The sequence below is a fragment of the Sinohyriopsis cumingii genome, chromosome 18 (genome assembly GCF_028554795.1).
Source record: "Sinohyriopsis cumingii isolate HCF-2022 chromosome 18, ASM2855479v2, whole genome shotgun sequence".
NCBI lineage: Eukaryota > Metazoa > Mollusca > Bivalvia > Unionida > Unionidae > Sinohyriopsis > Sinohyriopsis cumingii.
In genome coordinates this window covers 30992820-31016316 of record NC_142978.1, presented here as the reverse complement: position 1 = coordinate 31016316, position 23497 = coordinate 30992820, and the positions used below count along the sequence as shown (strand labels likewise).

Here is a 23497-nt window from a genome sequence, read left to right as displayed (position 1 = left end):
ATTAATCATCCGATTATTCAAACAATGGAATCGATTTATTATTGCCCAAGAGGTTATTGAAAGGGTAGAGCAGCGATCAGTAAACTCGCTGATGCAGCAAATGTTACACGTTCTGTTCTTGTAAAATGGTTAGCACGACAGGCAATATCGCAAATTTATCTACGACCATCTAAACGAATTCAGCATGCACATTTTGATGTTAGCGTTATATATGAAGTTCATCAAGCAGCTATTTTATTTTTACCACATGATACTACTAAAATTGGAAGACAGCAATTAACATACAAATACGCATTGACTGTCGTTGATGTTGCAAGTAGATATAAAAAAGCAGAGCCGTTATCAACTAAAACAGCTACTGAAATTTCATTTGTGCTTGAATGAAGTTATCAACGAGGGCCCTTGCGATGGCCACAACCTTTAAAGGTTGATCCTGGCAAGGAATTTCTTGGTGCGGTATCATCGTTGATGAAGCAACACAACGTTGAGATCAGACGAGGACATACTGCAATTCATCGTGATCAAGCAACCGTTGAACGATATAGTCGAACACTTTCTGAGAGATTATTTGGATATCAATATGCAAAGGAAATAATTCAAGATATAAGGTCTCGCGAATGGGTTGCAAAATTACCAAGTGTGATAGCTGCGTTAAATAATGAAATTACTCAAACAACTGCCATGGAACCCATTAATGCAATTACAAAAAATAAAAATAAAACACATACCAATACATTGACATGACTTTTCAAAACAACGAGTACTTGGTAATGTTAATGTAAGATATGTATATGAACCCGGTGAACTTGAAGGCGGTATAAAAAGAGAGCGACTGCTCCTATTTGGAGTCTTACAACACATACAATTTCTGGCGTGGTAAGATCTACTGTTAGAACTGCAACCTAAAAGTTAGATTATACTGCTTCTCAACGTGGATTTGAACGCGAGCAATTACAAGTAATTCCTGAAGACATACAATTACCACCGCATTCACTTTAGTAAACTAGCACCTCGACGTCGATTGCATTCAAGACAGGTCAGCATCCCATTTTCGCGCGTTTGACCAAGACTACTATTAATTCCGTCTAGGGTAAATTGTCTTGGATTATTATTTGAATAATACCACAACATTGCTGTGTCATGATAAATTCAGCATCGAGATCAAAGTCGCATTTATTTATTTTTTGTCACATTGTTCATAACTAATTTTGTTTTTACTATAACATCGCCATTGCCAGGAGTTTGATTATTATTTTCTATAACGTTTATGACAATTCTTTTTAGCTGATGCACTCTTCTGACTGCGAGATAAACTAAATTTAACCATCCGATACGATCATCAACGATCCAAACATTTATATCAGAGATGGTTAATCATTATGATGAATGAATTGTCATTGTGTATCCTAGCGTCCATGGAGTATATCAACGTCGATATTATGTCGTCGCGTATCTGCTGGTCCATAATACAATGGTACGGGTAGATTTGAAAACTTTTCTTTATGTTACATAAATAATTGTTGTTGAAGTGTATCACGAACTATCTTTCTACTTGCAACTATCAAATCATTTGGTCTCCATAAATTCCTAAAATTAGTATTAGGAGTTTCTGAAATTATTTCACGCATTATTTCACATTTAATTTTATTCGTTTGTTGTCTGATTAATTTCGTAAACTCTCTTAACTCTGGATCAAGTGTTCTATGACCATCATTTATTTCTTCCTAATAATCCACAAAATTCTGAAACCATTCGTGTGGAGAATATCCAATAAAAGGTGGTGGTTGACCATGATCGCTATACATTATTACAGCAGTATATTTTGTCAATAACCAATCAAGAAATAGTTTTAACGTTTCTAATGAAACAGTGCATATTTAATCCCAAACAATAATCACTGGAATACATTTATCTCCCATTCGTTCAGGGGTCCTTTTATCTTTCTTCCATTGAAAGAATTTATTATAAGTGCACGATTTAATATTGCTTTCTTTCATTTCTCTTGCGAGCCTGTGTATAGGTGTTGATACAACTATTTCTGAACAACTGTTCAAGAATAAATCGATTACACGAATTGTTTTACCAGAACCCCAGGCCTATCAAGGTAAAATGTTTTATGTCTAGCTACTGGGTCAAATACTGATGGTGCAGATGATAATTTTTATATTTGATTTTTTGGGTCAATAAATACCCTTAATTTCGTGATTTCATTTTCAAATTCAGTCATATCAGGATTTTCATCATCGGAATATTTCTTTTGTTGTGGCAACCAAACTTCTTTCTGCGGACGATATGATATAATTGCTTCACTTACAATCGACGATAATAGTATTTTTACGTCGAGCATATACCGTAATAAAACTATTGGTACCCACATTTTTTATGAAAAATGTTTGAAAAACCAGACATAACAAATCGGATGAAGATTTTCAGCAAGCTTAAATGACTCAATACAAGCAAATCCAGTCAGGTCAAAATCCGATAATGGTCCATTTATCGATACTTCGGTCATTTCGTGTGTGGGATGTAAACATCGCTCAAAATACTTAGAACACTCTCCCATACCAAGAAAACTCCCCGAATAACATGCAACCATAGCAAATGAAATAACATCTCTGTGATCGTATTTAGTATTCCATTATCAGCCGTGTCCGTATTTGACACAACTACGTTGTATTCCTTCAAGAAAATCAAATCGTCTTGGTTTCCACGAATTTTTCTCTCTGGAAAATGAGCAGCAACTGACGGAACGGTAAAACAATTACTCAGTTATTGTTCAGCAGCGTCATGGGTACACTTCAATGCAATATCTTTTATTCCTTCGTAGAGAGATTCCGTACGATAAATATCTCAATGAGGCCGTATAAACTGATTATATTTGCCATTATCTGAACTTTGAAATAACCATACTGATACAGGATCGTTCTTACTTATTTCGTTAATAAAATCAAATGTATCTCTTTGGTAAAATTTAATAGTTCGATTTCATAGAAATGTTGTTGCTGCAATAGTCCACGAATGCGCATTATGATCAATAATTTCGATTTATACTGTGATTCGTACAAAATCTCGCCGGTAGTGGTTCTTACTTTTATCGGGAATTGTAATTTCTTTCCTAATTCAGCAACGTCTTTGACATTTCGGTCGACTATATTTCTTTGTTGCTTGCGATTTATTTTGCACACTTTTTTGAGACAGTATGTTGCACAAGATCACATTTTTGCTAGAACGAAAACAGTTCAGCAAAAATATACGTATTTCTCCCCACTCGTTTATTATTTTACGTCTTTTATCCGTTAAAACGTTTCCACGTACAGCGATTGTAAATGCTCCGTGACACGTTCGGCTACACAATTTATTTTTGAAAATTTCATCGGTTTTAGTTTATTAACCGCGGTTGCAGGATATGCTCTTTCATAACACGGTTTGTCAATACCAGTCAGCATTTGTGGTTTGAAATTTTTACTTAATACGGCAATTTTTTTAATTACGAAGGTCAGGGTCACGTGTGTCACTGATAATCCAAGTATCACTGTTCGTTTCTGCTAACACAATAAACATCACTCTGAAAAAATATCTTTGACCGTCGAGATAATTAATAATCGTTGCTGCTTGTTTGTCGTTCATTTTAGCATCGCTAACACCATCAGTGTTGCGTATGATTTTAAACGTCGACGACACACGAGATACACCATAGTTACTAACTTCTTTCTTGGCGTCATGAATAGTATTAATGAAACTTTTATTCGTCAGATCTACCAGAGCTCGTATCGGTAAATCAGGGGATATTCTGTCAAGATTAAATTTATATTTAGAAGGTTTTTTTCCTAATCTCTGTTAATTATTCCACGTTATAATTAAGACAATATATATTTAAACAAAAATAAATGAAAATGGCTTATGATAGGTTTTGCAACTCCTTGTTACAAATCTTGTTTAAATGAATTCTGCAGATATCATTTACAAATTGTACGGAGAGGGAGTTTAGGACCAAAACTATGTTTGAAGTGTGGTGTTGGAGTTGGAGTTGGAGGAAAACGCAGTTGTTTATGCAATGTGTATGCAATGTAACGATAACAAATACAGAGAGCGGAAAAGATAGTGCGAGAAAAAAATAACGCCGATAATAATAATAAAGTCATAAGAAATTTGAAAGATTATCTAGCGAGATTTTAAAAATAATAACTTAGACGAATCATTATTTAAACAAATAATAATATTATACAAATGGAGCACAAATAATTTGTGAGACATCCTCTCATTAAGGATTATGAGGCATCTTGTGATGATATCATCAGACAATGTCGACAAAAAAAAAACAGTCGGTCATGTCATTAATTCTGGTTATTTCATATTCAGTATCGGTGGGAAGAAAAATAATTTCAGACATAGGTTTGTCTACGAGTGTTTTTAGGGGCTACTCGAAGACGGTCTTGTGATCGATCATATTGATTAAAATCCCAAAAATAATAATTTGTGTAATTTGCAAGTTATAACACTAAACCAAAATTACAGATTTAAAATATTGGGAGATATAAAAAAAACATTTGGAAATAACCGGTCAAGTCTGTAAATACAGAAATTGGTGAAGAAATAAAATTTCAATCAATGAACGTGGGAGGCATATATTTTGATATTTATCCTCCTGCTTCAAAAAAACATGTCGCTGATAAAATATACAAATCTGCTTTTTCGAAGAAATATAAACAAAAGATAATTTTTCATTATTGTTAAAGGAAGATGGCTCTGTCAAGCTAAGATATCTCTGGTAGTTTTGGTACTTACTGTATTACGATTTATTTATTTAATGGTTTTTGTTACTCATTGTTAGAATCATCATTTTATCAGTCCGAGGCCTCTGTCGTCGGTGGCAGATCTACCATTTTCATATATATATATATATATATATATATATATATATATATATATATATATATATATATATATATATATATATATATATATATACATATATCACATACATTAAAAATAACATGACCTTTTTAGTGTTGGTACAAAGCAACTTGATATACCAATAGTACTGGTATACCAAATTGTGATTTGCCCATGGCGTATGAATACGCATAATGAACATGTTTACATAGCTATTATACTCTCTAAATATGGATATGAATTTCTTGTAATATTACATTTAAAAAGGAAAAAATAAAAAGAAAATGATTTTCTTGTAAAATATTTTTATAGAAACTAACATTTTTATGCAACAAAAAAGAAACCATACTCAATCCAGGAAATAAATATTATTGAACTCAACCCGGTGTCATCTGCTGTCATCTCTGTCAACACTGCATTTTCCAGTCTCTCCCTCTGAAAAATTTAACACTGCGACTCTGTGGAAAAAAGAAAACAATGACATCAGATATGGAGCAAGATGATGAAGCAACATTTAATCTACTAAACTGTGAGTTAATTGGAGAGTTTGAAAGAGACATGGCTGAGACATTTGTAAATTAAAATGATCATTGTGTTAGGGAAGACAGATTTGTACACCATGAGCCTGATGATATACTGAAATTTATAGAAAGTAAGCAGAATGCAAACACTTTAAAAAAAAGACACTTTTTGATGTAAGAATTCTTGCAGTCAAAATATGAATTCAGAAATTTACACAAGATAAACTCATCTGAATTGGATCAGCACCTGGCTGGTTTTTACTCAGTGTTAGGAGAAAAGATGGATCTAAGTTTGAACCGAACAGCTTAAGAAGCATCATCAGCTCCATTGATTGCCACCTTAAAATAATAAAAAATGAAAGAAAAGGCAAATATTACAGAAAGAAAGAAATTAACAAACACAAGTAGCCGAAAGTACTTAATTCAGAAGTTAAAGAGACAAAAACATTCCCCCAACTGATATGATGCAAATTTCAGGCCACAAAAACGTACAGTCTATAAACAGCTACTCAAACATTAGTGAAAAACAACAATCAGACGTACTAAAATTATCTGAGCAGCACCGGCCACCAAAGTAATGATGCTGTCAACCCCTATCCCCACAACAAAGAAAATTCCAACTGCGCATCAACAGACTGTAGCATATCAAGTTCCCAAACGTGTAATATTCAGCAGAATCAGATTATCAGCAACCCATTCTACGGATCAAACATCACCGTACAAAATATGTTTGTTATGAACGTAACGGAAAACATGAACGAGATCCCTAACTGGGTCAACTTCTTTCAACAGGCGAATTCTCAAAACAGGGCCCACACAGCGGAAACGTAGAATAATTATTAAAAGTGACCCTGACAGTCAGTAGGAATAGCAAAATGTGGACATAAACGATATCAATGAAATGTGGTTAAGGTTAAATTGTTCAATTACCTATTGTTCCTTCATTATTTTGATGTTTCTGGCTCGAATCGTACTGTTGCTATAGATGCAAATGGCCGCCCTGTTACTGTTCATGACAACGAACAGTGCAAGTTCAATGTTTGCAAGGACATTATTAAAAATATTTTGAATGTTAACTATCAGCCTTGTGTTTTCATTTAATTTAATATTGCTAAAGAAACATATTGGAATTAATATGAGTTAAGTGTACAGAAAATTATGAATCACTACAGAACTTCTTTTTTGAGAGTACATATATGCGAGGGGTTGTGAAGAGTTCACTCCCCTAAAGCGCACTGTTTGTGGCCGTCAGTTTTATCTCCCGTATAAAATGAAAACTTTGATGTGGTATAAATAAAATATATGTATAATATGTACGCTGTATCAATGATATACCACTCGTTGTATACATTTTTCATTAAAAGGAAACTCGGACAAGCCTCGTTTCCAGTTAATGAAAATTGTATACAACTCGTGGTATATCATTGATACAGCGTACATAATATATATTTGTATTTCAACCTTAACTTTGTCAGTGCAGAAGTACAATATGCGATTATTTTATACAGTGTGTTTAAAACAGAAAATATATTCACGCTGTAATTTTACCCAGTACTGTATAATAGTCGTCTGTAGTAAATCCAGCATTTGTAACTTTAAAATATATATCAGTAAGATTAGAACATAGCGCATTGATAGCGCGGCTGATTTTCGTACTCGAGGGTCGGCGTTCGAATCTCGTGACTGACATACTAACGGCGGTGGCGATAATCGCCGTTTTTCTGTACAAATTTCATGTACATCTCATCACGTCGAACAACATGGTGAGTGTACTCATACAGGGGTTAGACATTGTGGGTGTGTACATGAAATTGAAATGCATGGACAACCTTCTGAATGTTCTAATATTTCGTTTCGTTTCGAAGATACGCTGGGGGGAGGTATGTCTATGAAAGAATTTGTGGAGCCACCAAAAATAAACCGTAGCGTGACGTGAGCTCTCAATCTCACTGAAGGGTACCCCACACAAAAACATTCGGAAAAAATGTCGACCAAATAGAAAAGCCTCGTGGGGTGCCGAGAAGACCATAAGAAATATCTTACAAAAGGACCCTACGGAAGGCACAATGGCGAATGAAGGGATCCCATGAATGGTAGCCATCATTCTACGGTTTATATTTTGTTGTTAAAAATGCAATTTAAATATATATGAACTACGAAAATATTAATGCTATCATTTCTGAAATAAAAAAATTAAAACTTGACGGTATAAAGATAAAAGAGCTAAATCCTGAAAAAATAATTTGTGATTTTTTAAACATTTATTTTGAATCATTACATCAACACAAATTGTAATTAAATATACAATTTATGCAGAAAACATCAGTTAAGCTAATTCAGCAAGCTATGGAAACGGACGTTAATATATTCATCTCACTTTCACTCGGGATCGAAAAAATTAGGTCAGAATTGTCTCACGAATACGAATCTCAGAAAGAGATTATAAATACATGTGGTGGATAATTAAGAAAGATTATGTTAGATCGTGAAAATGAAAGTGATGTCAATGACTGTAGTAGTGAAAATTAGTGATAGTGTCTAGGATAATCAGTCAAAAAAATCTGGATCTTATCTATTTGTATTATCCTTTGAAATTGTTATACCTATCAATCTGAGGAATTAGGTTATATTTTTTAAGTTGATCAAATTCAATACAAGAATTCGCATAATTCATAATCTGATCTCTATCACACGTGATCATAATAAAATGTTATCTCAGCAGTTCATTTAATTGTTCCTGCGTCATTGCCGTATTCATCAATAATTATATTGACACTCAAATGTTCTTCCCCGACTTGGGGCGGTGTCAGTATTGTTCTGATTAAGTTTTCAAGTGAGTCTTTTTCGTGTATAAAAACTCACGTGACGGTACATTATATAATACCTCTTGATTAAATAATTAATTATAAAACACTCTTCATGATCAAAAAACGTTATGATCTTACGTAGAGATTTATATTCAAATTTCCATTTCTTAAAACAATTACGTTTCCGCCGCTGGTCAGTAAGTTTGAAATGTATTCTTGACAAGTATGGATTATGACATCGTAGATAAACTGGATTGATCGGTTCTTGTACGATTAAACATTCAGGCGGTACTTGCGGTGTACAAGTATATAAAATATATCCTTGCTGAACTTGATTGGACTTTCCAAGATCTGTTTGATAGCTGTCATCAACTGCATCACATACAAGAGTGACTGCGATCGTTGACGACATATTTACAAATTCCCGGCGAAATATGTATGCCGTCACCATATGGATCATTGTTATGTCCGAGAAGAACCGCGGGTGGGGCTATTTTCTCCATGACTCAGTGATTTTGGGTAAAAACTCATTGATAAGGTCGCTGAGTTATTTTTTTAATTTGTCGACGTTAGACACTGGTAGTACAACTTTTCGTAATTCCGCTTCGGTAATTTTTTAATGATTAAGAAACAACTATTATAACGTAATCGGTTTCGAATCTCAAACATATGTTCCGGCCCTAATATCTTCATCGCCACTAGCAAATACTGTTTCAACAATAATTTTATCAACAAATTCGAGATATGATATAAGTTGGTATAGATACCGTATTGACTCGATGATCTGTTGTCTTATAATACTGAGATAGAAAAGAAAACAAATTTCGTGAATGTGTAAACGAGTCGGATTTAATGTTTTCAAAAAATGTTTTATAAGATATTTTTCGCTGATAACCGGATTATACTTATCATCATAATTATATACATTATTTCTCAAATTAGGAAGCATCATACCATCAGACGCAATAAAATATTCCTCATCATGATGTTCTCAATATTGTGGAAGTTTAATAAATATTTTCTTATTCGTGAGAAATTCATTTAACTTTGGTTCTGGGGGTCCTTTATATTCTGGAGGAATTTAAGGCTATCCTAGGACACTTCTAATCGACGATTGATAAATGTCTACAACGTAATCGGGTGAATATATTTTAATCGCAGCCGATAATGTTGTTTCGTGAACTGTTATATCTATCTTAGATTTCTCATTGATTTGTTCGTTTTGATAATTACCTGTTGGTACATCGACAACCTGCCAATCGGGAATTCCATCGGGGAGATTTTATTTGCAAATACAAGTGACTTATTAGCTTGTAATCCACCAAATGATTTTCCTCTGTTATTTGGATAAATATAATACACTCTTAATTGTGCTAATGATTTTTCTTTTACTGTAATTGTAGTTGGAAAGTTAATACTAAATTCAGGGTTAGTTGAGCTTATCGATATCATCGTAGTTTTTGACGGTGCTGTGTTTGTTACAGTCTGTTGCAGTAACTCGGTCAGAGTTGACATTCTTATTTAAATCCTGATTTTCATAATCGGTCATGGATGCTATCACAGACATTACTTCTTTGTAAATCTTAATCATCTCCGTGAACTAAAAGTCTGATTTTTCCATCGTTAAGATTTGCTGATATTAACGAAGATAACTCAGAATATGCAAACGTCGGTGATTGTAATTTTACTGTATAATTGTGCAATCTTGTATTCGTGCATGTACATATTTTTTGCAATGATATCAAGAAGGCCAGCAATTATTGTGGTTGAAAAACAAATTGCAATAGTTACTGGCACCATCATTGTTATTGTTGACAATAATACGCCGGTTCCAGCAATAACAGCGGACACTGAATAAACGATCATATCAATGATAACTACGCGCCTGTGATATTGTTTACTTTACGGTGTACTCGTCGACGATATGTTTTAGTTTTGTTTGCCATTCACGTCTTTGATAGCATCTACAATTCTGAACATTAATCGGAAGGATCATTGTATTTTATTTAGTAATCAACTGATGTGTTTCAGCGACAAATACCAGACACCACCAGTAAGACGCTGCGGTTAATTTTTTATCAGATGATTCCAGTATAAATGTTTCTTCGTCTCCGCTATTTAATACAATAAACACGCTTCCATGTTAAATGACGCCAAGGATACGTAGAAAATATACTAAATTTTGCATCGCTGAACACGCCAGTGACTTCCGTGTTATATTTGATAGCGTTACTTTGCTGTGACCATGTTGAGAATCCTGATGACACTGTGTACTTTATGTTGGTAATCTGCTTGTGGGGAATTTTAATCAAATTCAATTTTTAACGGTATCAGGAATTCCATTTATAACATTTTCTAGTCTTTTTTTCTCATAGTCTCAATATCCGATATAGCTGTTTTAATATCAACGAGTTTTATGTCGGCAGCCAATGGTTTACCAAAAAAGTCATCCGCGATTTTATCGAGTCTTTGAAAGTTTATACGAAAATTTAAAAATATACTTACGTGAGCGTCATACTCAGCTCTCAGCGTGGCTAATTTAGTATCTACTGTATTGTAGTTATTGTCTACGTATGTTTTGTTTGGGCGTCCTCATCAGATGTTGGATCTCTTGAAACAACTATTTTCTTTCCATTCATGCTGAGTTCACCTGCCATTGTATCATCGGTAGATCGTAAATGATAAGAAACACCACTTGCAATTTCACTTCTAATAGTTGCGACTGAAACACTTGAGTCTTTTATTCTACAGCCGTCAGTAAATAATGGAATATTATCCGTGGTAGGGTCAAGAACGAACTATATCATTTAATATTACTCGTCTTTAAAACACAATACTTATCCTGAAAATGACAACCTCATCCTGGTCAACTCCCTGCAAGTCCATAATGTCGGCTAGCTCATCTTTGGTCGCGTAATTTGACAGATCGATATATTTTTTTCTTGTCTTTGACGAGGGATGATCTTCCGTAGATATCTACCACTATTCATTAGATCTGTTTTAAAAGATTGACGGTTACTTGTATATGCATGCACAACTTTGTGAGGTGGTATTATTGATTTTGATACAGGGCGAGTACAGCAATTGCCTCACGGCCACATCTTGATGGATATGTTATTGTTTTGTGTCGGTAATGTTGAATGCCAGACTGGAGTTCCTATTGTTTTTACGTAACTTAAAAATTATTTTGGTGGAGCCGACCCGTACGAGTCAAAATAAATAAATCCATGTGAATCTAGCGTATGCGACCCAGTGTGTGCCTGGACCTGAACTGTTATGAAGACTAATAATACGTATTTCAACATGATTTGGTCGTTCTGGTCACACATAAAAACACCTCAAATTTTTTATATAATTAATCGCGCAGCAGCATTAAGTAAATCAAAGTTAGACATATGAAAGATTAACGAATTGTTCCTGGATGCCTCAGGCCGCTTCCTTATCGATGGGGATTTCCATGTAATCTCTTTTTTCTTCCTTTTCCTATTACTTTCTCTGCTAATTTATGACCAGCAAATCCAACAGCACCAAGTGCAGCTGCTTTTTCTACAGCTGTATCTATAGCGGCAGTCAACGCTGGTATTGCTACGAGAAGTGGAAATATACCACCTGTTTCAATTGAGTCGTTAATCGCACCCCCAGATATAGTGAGTTTAACACCGGTCTTTGTTTGTTTGGCGCTGTTGAAATGTCTGAGTTGACGTTCGGTTAACGATAATTTATTTTGACTACCTGTGAGTTCTCACTTTAGTGATATTTTTATTCCGCAGTTCTTTGCTGAACTTGACTGAATCTTTTTAATCTGACCAGGAGTCAGATTAACACTAGCATGATGATATGACATTATAATATCATGAGCGATTTATTTCCATGTTTTCTATCGGGACATCGGCGACTCTCATTCGTTCACCAGCACCTTCGAGTAACATTGTTGTATAGCTGAGTATAACAGCGATTGCTCTGTAATTAGCACCAGCACCTGAATTTACGCGAGCTCGAAAATGTATATCAACGACAGATTGCCTGAATAAATATAAATGTTCCAACGAAAAGTAATAGATCGGACACAGATTTCTAAATTCTAATTGATATTTGTAAACCGGCATCGACATTTTGATCACGTCCCATAAATGTCATTAGTCAATGATATGCATGTAATATATAGTTATATTCAAAATTCAAGGTTATATCCTCAGATGGTTCTTGGTGTCCGTTTATCCGTAAAGAAGCCTCACTAACTGCAAGGTTGTCGTATGTCATATGACTACGTTCTAAATTATCTAATCGTTCAGCATTTGTAGCGGGATAACTATAAGCCTTGGTGCAGAAACTCCCTGATGTGATGTAAATAACCCACCGGTGTTACTCTGAATACTGTCCGTGGCCACCGTCAACCACGATAACAATGATTTTCCGCCTGAATTCATATCCGCCTGAATTCATAAACTAATTAATCTTTCTTCTTCAGCAATTGATGGAGTCATTACTGGCATCCACAGTGAAGGTTTAAATAATAGTACTTTACCATCAGCAACAGCAGCTGGTCGTCGAATAGCGACATCATCATTACGCTTTCTCACAAGTACAACTGTATGTTTCGCTCCATAACTTTTCCGACATTTCTATAAAATCCGAAAATATGTGTGATAATGGAATAACGCACAAAATTCTTCTGCGAATATCCTTCAACATTAATTGTAATTCTGTAACATCAAAAAATCAGCACCTGGTCTGTCTATCGCTCCAGCTGGTTGTGGATCAGTCTCAGTATTTCATGGTACTTGTAAATGCTGTCTGGGATCAGGATGATCAGTGTTATCTTTGGTAAACATCATTGATGGACCAGCTGCTCTTGTATAATCATCCGAATAGCTTGTTAAATTTTTTTCAATATTCCTTCCGTCAATCATGTACATAGCGTTATCAAACAACACCATCATACCGTTGTTAACAAAACCAACTATGGCATCAGCTCCATATGCTGTATTAAGAGGGACATCTGTTACAAGCTCACATTCTAACTCAATAAATGCCTCAGCAGGTAAGAAATATCTGCTTGTATCTTGAATTTGTAGTTCAATTATTCCTCATGCGTTAGATACACGTGCATCATAAAAGCAATACTGATAATCGCGCACAGATTCATCCTTGAGAACTGGAGCATCCATGTCAAAAGCGGGATCGGATATATGCTTAAATATTTTATTATAATTATCTTCGTCTAACGCGAAGACCACTTCCTGAAATAAAACTTATTTATCGGCATAATTTCGTCAGTTAACTTTGCAGGGACAACTTCTTTATTAACCTTTGCAGGAACAACTTCTTCACTGGTCAACTCTGTTAATTTCTTATTAACAGCCAGTTCTGCTAGTTTTTATTTGCAGCTCGATTGATTGCTTTACTTATACATTCAGGCATAACTTCCGTGCTGGGTATTTCTACTGGCAGTGGTGGTGGTTGTTTTCGTACAAATCGAGATAATCTTTCTTTGACCGACGAAAATGCTTTACCGGTAATATTACCAATTGCGCCTGGAATTTTTTCACGAACAGCTTCAATATCTTTCATACCTAATTGTTTTGCAATCGGTATTGCCTTCGGGACTATCCTCGTAAATAACTCCTGAATAATATTACCTAGTCCATCTCCGTAAATCGCTTCTTAAGTTGGCAATCATGAGTTTATAACTCAGATCATGATCGGTCCACGTTGAGCATTATGTATATTCATCTTATTTGTTTTATTCATTTATCTAATCACTATAATAATCATCACCAATTTCACTGATAAGAGAATGATAAATGTTATGATCCATAACACCACCGGTCTTCGACACATAAAAAATTTCATTGATGATTTCCGGGGAATTATTTCCTGAGCGTTTTCCTCCGATCAGAACTTCTAATCGATCAACGTCAGAAAGAATATTATTAGAGCAAGTAATAGAACCACTTCCTTGAGTAGTCAGAGGAAACCCACTTCCAGTACCGCCGAAGGAATCATCGCCAGAATCTCTTTTAAATACATCAGATTTTCTTTGTTTTCTTACACCACGGAGATATTCACGATAATCACTGTCAATACTGAAAGATTTTTTTTTAAAATACAGAATATACATCTTTAGTCCAATCATATTCAGTTTGCCAGGATTCAACAAATTTAGGTTTTTATATATTTTGAATTTTCATCATACCCCTGTGCGGCAATCAATACTGCATTATCATAATTTTTTTGTGATAGATTCAATACCTTCAGCTGTAAATTTATTCTTAATATTAATTAATTATGTAGATTCTACAGAAGATTGTGACCGAGGAATTTGTAGAGGATATTTTTTTTTTTTCTTCTTCTGTTGTTCTATTTGTTGCTGCGGCGGTTGCGGTGAAGATGATTCTGACTCCCTCTGCAATCTTAATGTTTTGTTTCCTTGTTTCTCTAACATTTCGAAATATTGGTATATTTTTAGCGCGATAAATCTGATACACCGAATTACACGTATCTACTTGATTAATATCTTGGTTTATACAACAAAAAAAGCCACCACAAAAAAACAACAACAAAAACAACAAAACAAAAAAAATAAAACAAAAAAAAATTATACCACGTTTCACTTGTGCCTTCGACATATTTTTGTTTTAAAACTTTACACCTCTGAGAAAAACATACAGCAGCAAACCCACCTAAATCACTTACATCATATTTGTTATTACTTGCCTACCATCCTCAGAAAATATTTCCATAAAACCAACTCTCTTCCTACCTTTCTTTCACGTTAATATTTTTTCTTCTTCCTCTTCAACATCTTCATCACCAGGTTGTGGTTGAGGTACGGGTTGTTATACAGCATCTATCTCCGCGGGAAAATCTCGTAAATTCTTGTTTGTTTGGTTCTTCTCGCTATTTTTATTTTCAGTTTGTTCAGTGGTTTGTCTTACCGGCCTAAGAAGACCTTCAGTTGCAGAAGCAACTCTTTCAGTTATTTTCGTGATGGGCTTAAATAATCGTTATGTACCCTCTGCAAATTTAACTTGAGATTCTTGACGCTTTTGTAAATTTTGTTTGACAGAATCACTAACAGGAAGAAATTTCTTTATTGCCTCTAGTCGCTCTCGAGCTAATCTAGCAGTGTAAGATTCTTTAGCTGGTGCCATTATTTTACAAGATGATTTAATTACCCGCACGGTTTTATTACAATAAATTTACATGATCCCCATCACGATATCGTACGGGACTTGATCAGATATTTAGATGAAAGACTGATAATTATAGCAGCAGAGAGGATGCGACCTCAGTAAATCGACCCGCGGTAAACAAAATGCGCATACTCTTTAAAAAAAGCCCAACCCACTAACGAAATCGAAAACGTAACAAAATAACTAACCCAATTAGAGAAACTCTCGGTAAGTTAGAGGCTTCGCTTTGGCGTTATTGACTTTCCATTTTCATAGGAAGCTTTACTTTTCAAAAATGAGGTTTCAGCAAACGATTCTGTTCACCCTCTCTGCCTCTGTATAGTTGGGGTTTGTTTCTTGGCTCATTCCCTTGTGTGGATAGTATATTTGGGGTTTGTTTTTTCTTTTTCCCTCTGTATGTGTGTGTGTGTGTGTGTGTGTGTGTGTGTTTATATGCGTGCGCGTACCTTTGTGTGAATAATATATTTGTTTTTCTTCTTCATTCTGTGGTGTGTGTGTGTATTTGTGTTTTTGTATGTATGCTCATACGTTTGTGTGGATAGTATAATGTGTTTGTGTGGGTAGTAGAGTGTGTGTTTGCATGCGTGCGCGTAGGTTTGTGTATATAGTATATTTGGTTGGGGATTTTTTTCCTCCACTTCCCGTGTGTGGATAGTATATTTGTGTTTTTTTTTCTCCCCTTCCCGTGTGTGGACAGTATGTTTTTGGGGTTTGTTAATAAAGTGGGGGAAAGAATAAGAAGTTGGTGGAAAAAAATAAGAAATGAAAAGAACAAGAAGAAGAAAACCAAAGGCTCTTTTCAGGGACACTCATATGCCTCGAAAAGATATGTATTCTCTTTGCCTAAAACAATTCCGGGTCTCGTAGGGACTGTCATCGCTGGACAGTTCAGCTTTCCTGTGTGCATTACAAAAGGTTTGAAGGCGATTTTCCTTCCTTGGGATTGTCTTCTCCTGAATATGAGTCAAGGTCTGTGCCTTATTCATTCAGTCAAAATGGGCAGGCAGAACTTACCCGCCAACCCCATATACCCGCCACTAGCTGAACTAGCTGAACTTACCCGCCACCCTCTACCCGCTGAACTTACTCGCTACCCTTTTTCCATTGTTTGCTGTTTGGCTCGATTGAGGTCAGCTCCTTGCCACAGTGTTGTCAATGTCTAGTACCGTGACGTCACCCCACCTATTCCATTTCCCTTGTCACTATATCACCGTGAATGAAAGGCTATAACGCTTGGCGGGACGGGACATATAACTGGAAAGAATACTCGGCGAAGCGGGACATATCACTTTATAGAACGCCTGGTGTACATTGTTGCCAATGTCCAGTACCGTTACGTCACCCATCTGTTCCATTCCTACTGTCCACTATTTTGTGACGCTAGACAGTCCCAACATTTTTTGACGCTAGACAGTCCCAATCCCTTGTCCCAATACATCCAATGTTAAATTTCCCCATGTTAAATTCCCATTGTCCCTAGGGTATAACACCCAACCCACCCCAGATTAACATAAAAGTCCCATTGTCCTTACGGTATCCTACTCCACTACTGATGCCATATATGATATTAAATCATTAATCAGGATCAAAAGGAACAATTTCATTAATGGTTTCAATAATGCTAATATTTAGTATTTTAGAGTAAGCTTCGATCAATATGAAATAAATATTTATAATTTTACTTATCAAGTACAAACTAAGCGTAATATTTGTATCAATGAGATTTGCAATCTTTCAAGTCCTAGTCTATCCACGGGCAATTTGTGAATACCGAGAGTATATGCGACTTGCTTGTGGACTTTGATGCATGTCGCCGATTTAATACTGACTAGACTATAATGGTTAATAGTATAATTCGTGAGATCTCTTTATCAGTTATGTTCTGAGATACGATTTCACTGGGCCAAAACAACAATCCCCTTTTGATCTATAATACCTTCCAAATATTTTTAAACGCCGAAAGTACTAAAAGTGGCATTCACGAATCATGCAACAACTCGCAATGGGCTTCATAACTGTACAGTATGACTCCACGTGTCAATAATAGCAGCCCCTATAAGCCATAACTTGTCATATCCCGTGTGCATCCAGCTTTAGAACATTGTACTTGGGAGCCACTAGCTACGATGTCGTACCTCAGCTTGATTTGTTGTGGTTGAGGCTACGAACTGATCCCATATCATGTAATGGAGCAAAAAAATCATCACTAAAGTCAGAAAAACAGTGTAGAAATCAACTACATAAGTATAATCATGTTGTGAAAGAAATTTGGCTTATTTTTAATTTATTAAGCCCTTACACGACAAAATAAACTGGCATGGTTACTCTAACCTTATCCTGTCCGTCATGACAGATAACGCGAGACTCTCGCCGTGACCCCTTTTCTACGTAAGGCTTGCCAGACCATATTTTGGATATTCTACGCTATATTATTATCAATCAAGTGCGAATAATCGCTTCTTGGTGGAATTTTAAAGTTGCCGATAAACCGTATTTACTTTTAATGCGCAGAATTTCTGACCCAAACGGCGCCAAATTTTTACTACGATTTGTTTACATTTCCAAGTATGGCGTCAATGTCCTTATATGGCACACAAACAAACGAGGCTGAGAACGGAAGTAATCATTATTTGAAATAATATGGCGGACGATCTAAACGAAAATATCGGCTAAAAAGGTAAACGAGATTTTACAACTATTTCTACAATGATTTTCGATACTTTCGGTATTAAATAAGAGGACTACTCAATTTTTTGGATTATATGCAAGGAATATGTTTAAAGTGTTATTATTAGGCTAAAAGAGCGCCGGCTTTGAATCACACCCGGCTTGCTCCATTAACACGTATATGCTTATGTTAGTACCCTGTCCACCAAGTACGAGTAAGGGTACTAATATTAGTACTAGGGAGCCACATGCGTAGACGCTGTGAGCTGCACAACTAGCGTCGTCATCGGACACAATAGGCAACCGACGATACGCCATACCTATCTTTATAGTATCATTTTAGACCCAAATGATTAAAAGTTTGCTCATCAAACTTCAGAATTAAAAAGCAAAAAATGAAGCAAAGAACACGCAATTTCTTGAAAATATTCTTTTTAGGACTACTGTCCCAAAAGTGGTATGCTGACATGATGAACAATTTAAAACACGCTGAAGATGTTGACACTGTGTTACAGACCACATTTTGTCTTCTAAAATGACAAAAGACCTTCCCAGACTCGTCCCCAAAATTATAAATATGTCCATGCATCTAATGTTATAAATTTATATAGTGCGAGGCATACCTTATTTCTGTATACCGATGAAAATCTCCCAAGATGTTTTCTGATCAAGTTTGAATTCAGTACACACCGAAAACCTCACAATACATTTTCTCGAGATACCGCAACGATTTGGCATTCAGTGTTGTGGCGCATATTTTCTGAAGAAAAGGTTCGTTCCAAGTTGTCGCCAAATATAGCCACGAAATTGGAAATAGCTATATTATGTAATAGTGTGTTATTCTGCGCGCATTTACAACTTGTTTAAATTTAGCATTTTATCAGGAAATATTCTGTACACATTGCTGAAAAGATTAGTCAGCCGAACGTAACTCAAGAGTCTTTATAAATGCATCTTAATGTAGAAAATTTACACCGATGTGTGTGAACAAATTTTCTTGCATGAAATTTCACATTTTAAAGAACAGATGAGATTCTCCCCCAAAATATCCGTCAGTATCAGAACGGCTTTCGGGGTTGAGTTATCTGACTAAAGCATATTAACTAATGATAATGCTGGATCTGCGTTGGAATGCGGCTAATGCCAATATCCCTGACCAATAAGATTCTTATGCCATCATTTTAGTTAGGCAAAGATCGTCTATCCACGTCATTCACATCCACACATTAGCATTTATAACTAACTAAACAGTACTGAAAGATCGGCAATCTAAATGATGGAGCTTGTAAGAAACTGACCTAATTAAATCAATTCATTTGGTTAACGATCCCGCCTCTTTGCATATATGGAGACTGAGAACTGTATTGTGCGACTGTGTAGATAGCGAACATGCTAAGTTTGATCAACTAAAGCGTAAAAAGCAGACTTTTCAAAGTGTTTTTTTTTTAAATTTGATTTTTATTCCTTTTGCCAAAAGCTTGCGTTTGATAAATGACAGAAAATTTACAGCGACAACATTTGTTCACAGCTACTCAAATATTGTCTGTTTCTCGACAGGCCTTATCGTAACTGAATATAAAATTAGGTTGCAGATCGGAAAATAAATTTTTACAGTTTGACAATACGCACTGAACAAAATCAAGGGCGCAAAGCATCCATCATATACGTCATACGGAATAATAATGTACATCATTTAGTACATATTACTGCTGACCAGGTTGCGTATAATAGCAATATAGTAATATAGAAGATACGAGGCCAGGTTGTACTAGTGTTACTCTTATTCAGACAAATACATACATTAGACAATTCATACAAACTACCAATACATTTTTCTTCTAATTTAAATGTATGTAAATTGTTCATATATGTATTAAATTAATATTACCTAACAGTATGGAGTACGTGTTGGCCTAGAAACGATTGTTTTTAACATACAAACGTCAGTAAAAGTTCAAGGGATCCCTACATGGTCCCAACAGATAAAATATGACCAAACAACGTCGACATACCGATAAGTGTGAAGGCGAAGTATGGGAATTTTTTACTCGATTATTCAAACTGCACAGACACAGGGTGCGGTTAAAAAAGGTTTTAAAACCTTCCTACGAAACTATCAAATAGTGCCAACAATTTCTCCCATTAAGGTCGTCAGTTTACTCTGTTAACTTGCAACTTGTTTTGAGACGTCAGCGGATGTCCTCCTGAATTAACTCGTTTCCAATGGCAACATTATATTGCAGTTTTAAGGATATGGCGGTAAACCTTGTGACTAAGAATATTTGGACAGCAAACAGAGGCAATCTGTACGGAATGCAAACTTTAATCGTTAGTGCTTTATTAACAGAGGTTACTTACTTTGAGATGCACGAGGAGAGATGGTAGCAACCATTTCAACTAGTCAACTATGTCGAGAAGATATATAATTTGATGAAACTTGGGAAAACATATTCACACAGAGAGGTTTCAGCGAATTACAAAATCATGGCGATGTGTTGGTTTGAAAACATTCATCAACATAACTATTTCATTTTTGCCAGTATGTCATGACCCACATTATGAATTGTAACATTCATCAACATAACTATTTCATTTTTGCCAGTATGTCATGACCCACATTATGAATTGTAACATTCATCAACATAACTATTTCAATTTTGCCAGTATGTCATGACCCACATTATGAATTGTTACATTCATCAACATAACTATTTCATTTTTGCCAGTATGTCATGACCCACATTATGAATTGTAACATTCATCAACATAACTATTTCATTTTTGCCAGTATGTCATGACCCACATTATGAATTGTAACATTCATCAACATAACTATTTCATTTTTGCCAGTATGTCATGACCCACATTATGATTTGTTTTTGCCAGTACTCCATCACTTACAAATTCTGTAATTTCATAAGTAAGTTCAGAGGTTTAGCAGTTATACAAATTAGTTTAAAAAACGATAAGATCGTGTCTGTTAAACATTGACCATATTACATGAACTGAATAGATTATCTCGCTAACGATTCTACGTCTAAGACAATTTATCTCTGAACTATACCTTTCCCATAATAATAAATATCACTCAAGGATGTAAATGTTTTCCCACAAGATTAATTTATTTTGGGCACGGTACGAGTTGCTGTTGAAAAAAGGTAAATAACTCAGCTACAACCTGATTTTGATATTCTGACACGGTCGAATAAGCTACTAACATAGCAAGGGTTTAGAGACAGGATGCGAGAGGAAGCCGGTTTTTACTTGTGTTCGCTCCTTTAGTTCTATTTCCGGTACTCAGGTAATGTATTATCGTTTTAAGCACGTCCTTTCATAATAAATCAATTTTCGACTCTACACAAGCAGAACGGGTCCCAAATGTTAAGGTGTATGTTTTCGTTGGTCTGATTTTAACACAAAAACACTAAAACTCTAGAACTATATTAAAATCTAACACTCTCCAAATTATTTCTTTATATACCGTTACAGATGGCATGCACCAACGTATATTGCCCTGCAGGCAGGCAGCTGAAGAACGGAAGCTGCGTAGTGTTCTTGGAAGAAACAAAGAATCTCAGATATTCAATAACATTTCCTCTAGTTTGTATTTCCGAACAGGTGACATATGATGGCAACTTACAAGTTCTGCTACAAACTATTTCAAGAACGATTGTGAATAAACTGTGGAGTCTAGAGAGGGTATTGAAAATTAAATACAGCAAAACATGGATCTATAATTCGTGCAACGAGAGGAAAATGAGTAGAAATAAGACTATTATGACTAAGTTTCCAACCATTTTCTTTCAAGCTAATTTCAGCATTAAGTATACTAGAAACAGAACCGCGCTTGAACGAACTCTTCTGGGATTTCGAAAGACAAATTTCCGGTTAGAATATTATGGAGTGAACCTCACATTCCGTACCATGCAGTTTTCAGTGACAAACGACACCAACACTAATCATCCCTGTAGACCAACCAACACAACGTTTGACAATAATGACTTCGAATCTTCCATTACTTCAGATTTAAAGAAAAAAAAGAACAAGTTCGAATATAGACCTGTAAGCGATTTGCTGGCATGTGTCATGGTAGAGCTGCCGAAAAATGCATACGTCTATAACAATCAAACGGAAACAATTCTGTTAAATAATACTAATCATATCCTGAAAAGGCATGACTTTGAATTCCAGACAGACGGAAATATCCGCGTTTGTAGAGACCATGTAAATCAAAGGACTCTTACTCATCAAAACACCTTTCCTGCGTTCTCTTACCAAGCAAGTTTGATGGCCTCGATTCATAGCATTTTTTCTTACGTCTGCACCATGATATCAATCATCTGCTTAGTTTTTACTTTCGTTACATACTGCCTGTTTAAAGTACTTAGATCCTTGCCTGGAAAGAACAACATGTGTCTCGTGTTTTGCCTGCTTTGCGCCCAAACACTTCTACAGTTTGGTTTATGGCAGAGTCATCATCCTATCATGTGTCAAGTTTTAGCCATAGGAATTCACTTCTTTTGGATGGCAACAGTTTGCTCCATGAATGTATGCTCCTTTCATATGTACAGAGTGTTCTGCTCTAACACTTTAGCCATAATAACTGACGGCAATTCAAAGAAGATTCTTATGCGGTATATCGCTTACATTTGTGCCGTACCATTTTTATGTATTTTAACAACTATTACCATCAACAGTTCTTTATCTAGTGGTGAAAATACTGGGTACGGAGGTGATAGATGCTTTTTGAATAATCAATATTCCATCATTTTCGCCTTCATTATTCCTTCCGTGGCAATATTTATCTCAGATGCGGTTTTATTTGCAATATGTTTTCACAAGATCCATTCTTCACCTAGTATACAGAATAACTCTAGAGATAAAAGAAATTTCTTCATGTATGTCAAACTCAGCACAATTACTGGAGTCGCCTGGCTGCTTCAGATTATAGACGGACTGCTAGAACTGTCTATATTTTCATTTTTTGTGACGATTGTGAATGCTCTTCAAGGCATGTATATATTTATATCTTATATCTGCAACAGAAGGGTGTGGAAATTTTACATGGATAATTTCTGTAAGAGAAAGAAGCCAAAGGAACCCCAGAATCGTATTACGTGTGATCCCGCGCAACCGAGATCCGAACAAACCTACTTATAAATGATGAAAGCCGCACAGCGGTTATCTCGCATGTGCGATTTATGTACTTTGTCTGAAAATGGACCAATTTAAAGTATTAGTCGGTATTGTTGTTTGGCTCCGATTGTTGGATAGTATGAAGACATACATGAGCAACGTACATTCATTTCACAATAGTTTCCTCCGTAAAATCTGCAACTTATTTTGGCCATACAAGATCTCCAATGTGAACCTACATAAAAAGACTGGTTGTAACAACATATCCCTGGAGATC

At 35.5% G+C, this 23497-nt stretch overlaps 1 protein-coding gene across 1 annotated transcript; it reads left to right on the top strand.

Annotated features, from left to right (window-relative positions):
- The first annotated feature begins 22410 nt into the window (after positions 1–22410).
- LOC149776315 (adhesion G protein-coupled receptor E3-like) lies at positions 22411–23244 on the top strand. The gene has a single exon (XM_089941290.1). The coding sequence runs from the start codon at positions 22411–22413 to the stop codon at positions 23242–23244; it is 834 nt and encodes a 277-aa protein (XP_089797416.1).
- The last annotated feature ends 253 nt before the right edge of the window (positions 23245–23497 follow it).